Raw genomic sequence first — 7359 nt, 5'->3', positions numbered from 1 at the left:
TTTGAATAGCTTAAGCAGAATTTGTAAACCATCAGTGGCTATGAAACAGATGAGCTGACAGCTGAGGAAATATCCTGGCTGTAGTTTAAATGCTAACTGACCCCGGCCTCTGGAGGTGCAAAGTCCAAGAAAGATTCAGGGTAAGTTAGTTGAATGAACTTACTGTTTAGATCAGTGGTCGGCAAACTGCGGCTCTCGAGCCACATGCGGCTCTTTGGCCCCCTTAGTGTGGCTCTTCCTAAGCCTTAGGAGTACCCTAATTAAGTTAATAACAATGTACCTACCTATATAGTTTAAGTTTAAAAAATTTGGCTCTCAAAAGAAATTTCAATCATTGTACTGTTGATATTTGGCTCTGTTGACTAATGAGTTTGCTGACCACTGTTCTATCCCATTGGTCTATACACCTGCTCATGCCGGTGCGATGCTGTTTTGATTATTGTAGTTTTGTGGTACATTTTGAAATCAGCGAGCGTGCTTCCTCCCACTTTGTTTTTTCTCAAGGTTTCTTCATCCCAGATTAGCTGATATCTCCACAAGAACTAAACCCCACGGAGGAAGGAAGGATTTAAAGAGAACATGAGCAGCAGGAATGTTGCTTTCCCAAAGGGCCTTCTGCTCTCAGTAGCTGGTTTCTTGCACCAGAGGTTGGAATCACCTCCCAGGAGCCTCACTTGTCGTCCGCCCTCCCCCTCTGCTTCCTTCCAGCACATCATACACCTGCAGGGGGGCCCTTGAGGACAGCGAAGGCCAATGCCACTGGAGCATCAAAGACGGAGGAGCCCCTTGGAGCAAAGCCTCTGTTGTCACCATCCCTCTCCACACAGGGAAGTGGCCGCACCCATGGCTCACAGCCCAAGCCCTGCACTGGGCAACAGACTTGGCATCAGGATGTCCGTTCTCTCACACAAATGTCAACCCTGTTCTGAGGCTCAAAGTTCATCCACAGCAAGACCCACGTCCCCATGGCAACGCCCTGCCCAGACTCCATCCTAAATCTTTCTGATGCCAACGTTGTTAATGTCCAAATTTTGTACATCTTTGAATTTTTTATCCTTTGGTGCTCAGCACTGTAACCTGATGGGAAGCCAGGAATAACATCACACCCTGTACAGTAAACACCCCACTCCCAAGTCCCTGGTCGAACACGCCAACTTCAGGGAGAGATTTTATCTGCCTGGGCTAAGTGAAAGGCGAGGTGGCCTCCCACTTCCTTCTCCTCCACTTCCTGAAGCCGCCTGCCAGGGGGCTTGCCGCTCAGGAGCCAGACCCCAAGGGAAATTCCTTCCTGGCAGCTCAGAGGAAAGGCGCACGCAAGGTCAGTGCTGTTGTCAACCCTGTTCCCTGGAATAAAAACGCATTCTCTTTGGAAAGGCATTTAGGAGGTGCACCATGGAGAAGGGCCAAGGCCTCCCGCCTCTGTGTCCCCAGGGGGACTTTGAACATCTTTGGCACAGCCTGGGGAGCCTGAGGCCTGGCTCAAGGGTCAGAGGCCTTGTGTCTTGGGAATAGTCTGGTCATACAGGGGTTAGTGAAACTGGTCTCACAGCCCCGTGGCCTTCCATCCTTGCCAATGTCAGGGACCTGGGCAAGCTCATTTGTCAGTGCCAGGAGGTCCGTTGGTCTGACCCAGCAGGGGAGGTGCCGGGTCTTTCCCAAACCTGCCCAACATCCTTTCCAGGGGACCGACGCTCCTATTTGGAGAGAAACCCACCTAATACTCACTCTGTTAACTCTGTAAATATAAAAGGAAACACTTCTTTTGTTCTTTGATTGTTTTCAGTTGGTAAACTTGGTGAGTTGTCTGCTTAGCAAGTTGCCTTTTGGCCAATTTGCTCTTGGTGAACTGACCTTGAGCCCACATGCTCTGTCTATAGACACCGGACAGGGAAGTGATCTCCAAGGAACGAGCATGTTTGCTTCTTGGTTTCACAATCCCCCCTAATTACTGTGCTCTGTTTCCCGCTTTCTCCCAGACCTGGTCTAACAGTGCCTTCCCCAGGCGAGGGGACAATTCCATCCTCTCAGTTCCTCAGGCCATGACCTTGAAGTTACCTTGGACTCCTCCCATATTCTCCACCCCACATCCAATCTGAGGGCAAATTTGCTGGCTCTCCCTTCAAAATACAAGTGACTGCGGCTCAGTAACGCACAGCCTGTAGAGCGGAGGTCGGTCCCGCTAGTCTCTGCTCACAGGCCTCCAGGTCAGCAGAGGAGAGAAAGACCCAGGGCCTGTAAAGGTCCATGGAGCTCACGTGATGCCACCACGACCTCCTCTCCCTGCGCTGCCTGGAGCCCTTGTAGGCATTCTCTTGGCTACTCCCTCACCTCCTTGAGTCTTTGCTCAAATGTCTCCTTCTCAGTAGGCCTACCAACCCCCCAAAATACCCAGAAAAGATAACAAGGAGCTCGGTGGAAGCCAAGCGTTAGAGGTTGGGAGGAACATGCAAGGTAGGAGGGCGTTAATAATGCTTGTGGGCTTTCGCTCAGTTGGATGGGGGCCACCAACGTGATCAGAATGGAAGGTGGAAAGTCAGCCTCGACTGCCAACCCTTCCATTGCAACATTCGGGCGTTTCAGAATGGATCCAGTCATTACCCCTTTGTCACTGTTCATTCTTGCACTGTGGTGGCCCCTGCATCACCCGGTTTGGGGACAACGTTACCCTGGAGGCTGGATCAAGCTGAAATAAAACTGCTTAAGGCACACCTAAAAGTCAGGTTGCAGAGTCAGGGCCCTCGTTTTAATTATGAGGAAACTGAGGCCAGAAGGAGCGTTTCTGTGGATGCCGCTCACCCACCCACTGAGCCCCGGGGTGTGGCGGACTCGGGCTCCGTGGGCTCAGCCCCACGCACTTACTCCAGTCTCTCCTCTTCTTTCCGCCTCAGCTCAAAGTCCCGCTGCACCACTTCCCAGACGTGCTTGGCCTCTTCATCCGTGAGCTTGGAAAGGTCCAGCTTTTTCCCCATCGCGGCTCCTCGTCAGGCTCACACCTGGAAAATCACAGGATCATAGCGTCAGCCCAGGAAGCCCGCGATGCTGGCTGACTCACGGAGCACCAGGCAGCACCCAGAGTCCGGGTTCCCAGGCAGCCTGTGGGTACCTGGGCTAAACAGGCAACGAAAGGAACCGGTGTAGCATTCCCACACCCTGCTTTTAAAAGGGATCGACTTCCGCCTCCTGGCCCTCACACCTGTAGACCCGAGTTCCTAATTCTCTTTTCACTGTGGAGTAAGTGTCATGATGCCAAGGGACACCTCCTTCCCCCTGTCCTAGGCCGTGCTTTGTGATGGGACCCCAGGTGTGATCCCGGGGTCCCGCCTTAGGGGTCCTGGGAGCCAGACAGCCCTGCTCTGGGGCATGATTTGTTGGATGAGGTTCCGCTGTGGTGACTGACCGTTTGCAAACCACCTGTGACTTCAGCAGGACTTCCCTGGGGCCTGAAATCCATCCTCCCGGGAATGTCCGAGAAGGGACCAACCATCTGCTCTCCTGGGGGGCCTTCAAGTCAAAGGGAAGACTCCACCGGCTGCTGAACACGGGAGCGTCTCCCTCAGGCTGCTGACCATGGAAGTGCTCACTGTGGGAACAGACTTCCTCTTCTTGCGTAAGAGGTTAATTATGAAAAGTAACATGTGCCAAGCAGCACTTGGGTACACTTGAGATGAAAATTTCCACAGAGATCCCATGCTGTCGACTAGAATGTCCCCTGGCTTGTGCCTTAAACTTGATGGAAAGCAACTTCCATTTTCTGCCCGACCCCTCAGGGTCTCCACCCTCAAGCGCAGTCTGACTGTGAACCCCTGGGGAGGGGCCCTGAGAGCCAGGATCATCCAAACTGTCCTCAGTAGAGTTGGATTTAGATTCTGGACCAGAAAACATGAAAACAAAACAGATTTTTGATGCTCCCCGGAGCACGCAGTTTCTGGGTTTAAAAAAATTGGAACAAAAAGTTATTTGATGGATGACTGGGATGTATTCAGTTCTGTTTTTTTTTACCATTTTTGAAAAAAAAAAGTTGTATCCTAAGAAGCTCATTCTTTGAAATCCTAATTTCAGAGCAGAGGAGGGTGCGTGACCATCAGCTGAGCAGTGACATCCCCCTCCTGGGGAAGAGGCCCACGCTGGCTCCTGGCTGCCTAGAGCGAGGCCCGCCAGGAACATGCTGAGACGCGACCGGGCGGCCACAGCAGAGGGGGGCACACAGCCGCACCCACGCCCATGGCATTACGGCCTAATACCATCTTAGAGGCTCCGACAATGAGCCTGAGTTCTTAAGGAAAGCGACATGTGTCCACGGTACTCTGTGTAATAAAACAGTGATGTGGAATATGCATTTTGAAACATGCATCCCACATAGTTAAACCATGACCAGACTGTTGTTACTTCATGGGTTAGACAGTACCTGAAAAAGTTTTACCTAAGTGCTTATTTTTGGTTCTGGCCCAACTCCAGGGTGAGCAGCAGGGGCAGGGAGAGGACTGGAGGGAGAGGGACTCCAGGTTCAGACGTGGCCTCGGAGGAGGCTGTGCCATGCGGCAGGGAGGCGATGCTTCGAGGGTGCGGTTCCTACGACAGCCGGGGTTGAGGGCCAAAGGTCCTCGACATGTTCTTTATATATTGTGACCCTATCTTCCCATTTAGTGGATTAACAAAATGCTTAAAGCTTAAAAAAAAAAACCTATGTTTAGAAAATAATCTTAAATTGAATGAAGAATATGTTTGACTTCAGCATTTAAAATACACACACCCCAATTCACTGGCATTTAGGGGATGTGCTGCTAGTACCCCCTCTGGCTTGCCTCAGGTTGGGACATGAACGGGGACATTGCAGTAGGTGGAAGAGCCAGCCCCTCTGCCAGGCACAGCCTGCCACGGGGCCCACGGGGGCTCAGAGAGGGGACAGCCTTTCAGCCCATCACTCCCTGCTTCCTTGCTCACCCAGGCACGATCTCCAGCTGGTACCCCTGACCCACAACAGTCAAGGGCAGCCCACGGAGGGTGCAGGGCTGATGTGGCGCCTGACCTGGGGGGAAGCTCCCAGGGCGCACGTGTTGGGAGGGCAGCTCCATCCCCCAGGCTCTATCTGTCCCCGGCCCCATTTCGGTGGAGATAACTCCGAGTCATGCGGTTCCTGAAAACACTTTCAGTTTGCGCCTGTTCCCACTGCTCAGAGCTAACCACACTTTTCATCTTTGAGACTGAATAGTTATAATGCAGAGAAGAGGGGCTGACATAGAGGTGAAAGCATTGGAAAGACACAGAACTGGTTTTATAAAAGGAATATCCTGGATCCAAAATACAGAATCTCAATGGTGTGTCATCTTCATTGTTAAAGGTTTGAGTTCATACTTTGGCTGAATTAAAGGGAGATCTGGGCGGGGGTTCCTCCTTCATGACACTTGGCCCGACCACATCTTGGGCGGCTGCTCCCTAAGCCTTGGCACAGGGGTGATTACGAGCCGTCACCGCCTGAGCAAATAAAACCAGGGAGCCAGTCAACGTCCCTCACTAAATGCCCAGCTAAGAGGGGCAGGAATGCCTGCTGACTCAGAATCCAGGTGTGAGGTGCTGTTCTTGCTGATAAAGGTGCAGGCACACACCTGAAGGAAGGCACAGGTGCCAGTTGTGGGGTCTCTGCATTCACCTTTCTGGCTGTTGCCCAAATGCTGCCCCCAGAGCTGGGCCTGCCGCCCATTGGTAGGAACCAATCCCCCAGCCCTCATCAGCTGCAAAATGAGCACATTCCCAGGGGAAGTCCCTCCCTGCTGCAGGTCACCGGCATACCTGGGGTACAAGGAGGGGCTCCGAGGCCACTCCTGCACTGACACTGGGTGGGCACTCTGCAGCCTGCCCACTCCCTCTGCCCTCCCAGGTCCCTCATTTATACACGGACACAGGTCTGGCATTTGTAGCGAAGGCCTCAGCTCCAGTGTCCTCAGCAAGGATGGGTCCCAGGCTGAGGCTGCCGGACGATGGGGGGCTGAGAGTCAGGAACTGGCTTCCCTTCCCAGTTCAGGCATCAGCCGGCCCTGTGACCTGGGACAAGTTCCTGGGTCTCAGCTTTCCCATCTGTACCATGGACAACGGTCAGGCTCCCGGACCGCTCTGGCCCTCTCCAGCCCTGTATGATGCGGGGATGTTAGAATAGAAGGGGGTGGACGGGTAAGAGGAGGGAGGAAGGGGAGAGCTCTTGCTCCAGAGGCTGCTCCTAAAAGAATGAGATAGTCAGACCTAGAAGGCTGACGCAACCACAGGAGCAGCCACTGCATTCTCATCCAAGGCCACCAGAGCCACCTTTCCCACCAGCCTACTTTAACCCCCAATCCTCCCACCAGACCCACTCAGCTGCTGGTAATTTTCCGTCACGAATGCCTTAATCAGTAAGATCCCTGCCTGCTCATCTGGGTGCCTGGCACTGTCCTCGCCTGCGGGCCAATGTCTCGGCTCAGCTCGCATGGTCTGCAGGCTCTGGCTCTCTCCCTGGATTTCACCTCCACGGGCAGGGTCAGCCTTTGCGGCTAGTGGGCTACTGGGGGCCTCCCCTCCCCCCATTATCACTCCAACCTCTGAGAAAGAAATATGTATATAAGATTAAAACACACAAAAAAGACAAAAAAGGTCTAAAGGCCCCAATCCAACTGAAAAGGAAGTGGGTTTTTAAATTTGGTTAAGGTCTGAGCCTATGAAATCTTTGGGGATTTATAAGGAGGGTATTGCTCACAGACTCTCCCCATATCTCTACAACTGGGTGGATGGACCGGAATGGAGCCTGGCAGCAAACGAAAGAGGATTCAGATAAACCCGGGGCTTCTGGAGGTCAGGGCGCCTCCTCCCCTGCCAGGACACCCCCAGGGCCCTGACCCCATGATTTGCAGGGCAGCAGCCCAGGAGGAAGTATTTACCCAAACAGCCTTGGGCCCCTGGGCGTCCAGCCCAGTGCGAATTCTCTCAGGTCCCAGCCCCAGCTCAGTCCGCCCCCCTCACCCCCAATAGGGTTTCTAATTAAAAGCACAGTTTTCCTCAAAATGGCCTGCTGATACTCTTATCCGGGTGAGGTTTGGGGTTCTGGGGGCTGGGCAGGATTTCCTCACCAGCCTGGAGCGAGGCTAGGGGGTCACTGGGGGCGTTTCCACATCATTGTAGCTGCACACTTCTCCGCGGACCCTCCCTGAGCCTGGGCCACCAGTCCTGGGCACCGGCGCCCAACCGTTCCCTCTTCTCCCCGCACTCACCAACTCTTTCCCTGGCCGTGCGGGCCCTGCTTTGGACGAACCTGGGCGTCTGGTCGGGGCGCACGGGGGCAGCAGGGCGCAAGGCACAGGGCAGGAGCTCTGGACTGCCTGGGCCTGGCGGGCA

The 7359-nt window shown here is 53.7% G+C and overlaps 1 protein-coding gene across 4 annotated transcripts in view; it reads right to left on the bottom strand.

Annotated features, from left to right (window-relative positions):
* Positions 1-7353, bottom strand: part of MLPH (melanophilin) — a 35104-nt gene extending 27751 nt beyond the window's left edge. For all 4 annotated transcript variants that reach the window (XM_005863690.2, XM_005863688.2, XM_005863689.2 and 1 more), the window contains exons 1-2: positions 7236-7353; positions 2860-2993 (exon numbers count right to left, since the gene is read on the bottom strand). In XM_005863690.2, the coding sequence (XP_005863752.1) occupies positions 2860-2969 (110 nt within the window). In that variant the 5' untranslated portion in view covers positions 2970-2993; positions 7236-7353. The remainder of the gene's footprint in view (positions 1-2859; positions 2994-7235) is intronic.
* Between the last annotated feature and the right edge of the window lie 6 nt (positions 7354-7359).

This window comes from Myotis brandtii, unplaced genomic scaffold, assembly GCF_000412655.1.
Source record: "Myotis brandtii unplaced genomic scaffold, ASM41265v1 scaffold180, whole genome shotgun sequence".
Lineage (NCBI taxonomy): Eukaryota > Metazoa > Chordata > Mammalia > Chiroptera > Vespertilionidae > Myotis > Myotis brandtii.
The sequence above is the reverse complement of the archived record's forward strand: the minus strand, read 5'-3'. Positions and strand labels throughout refer to the sequence as shown.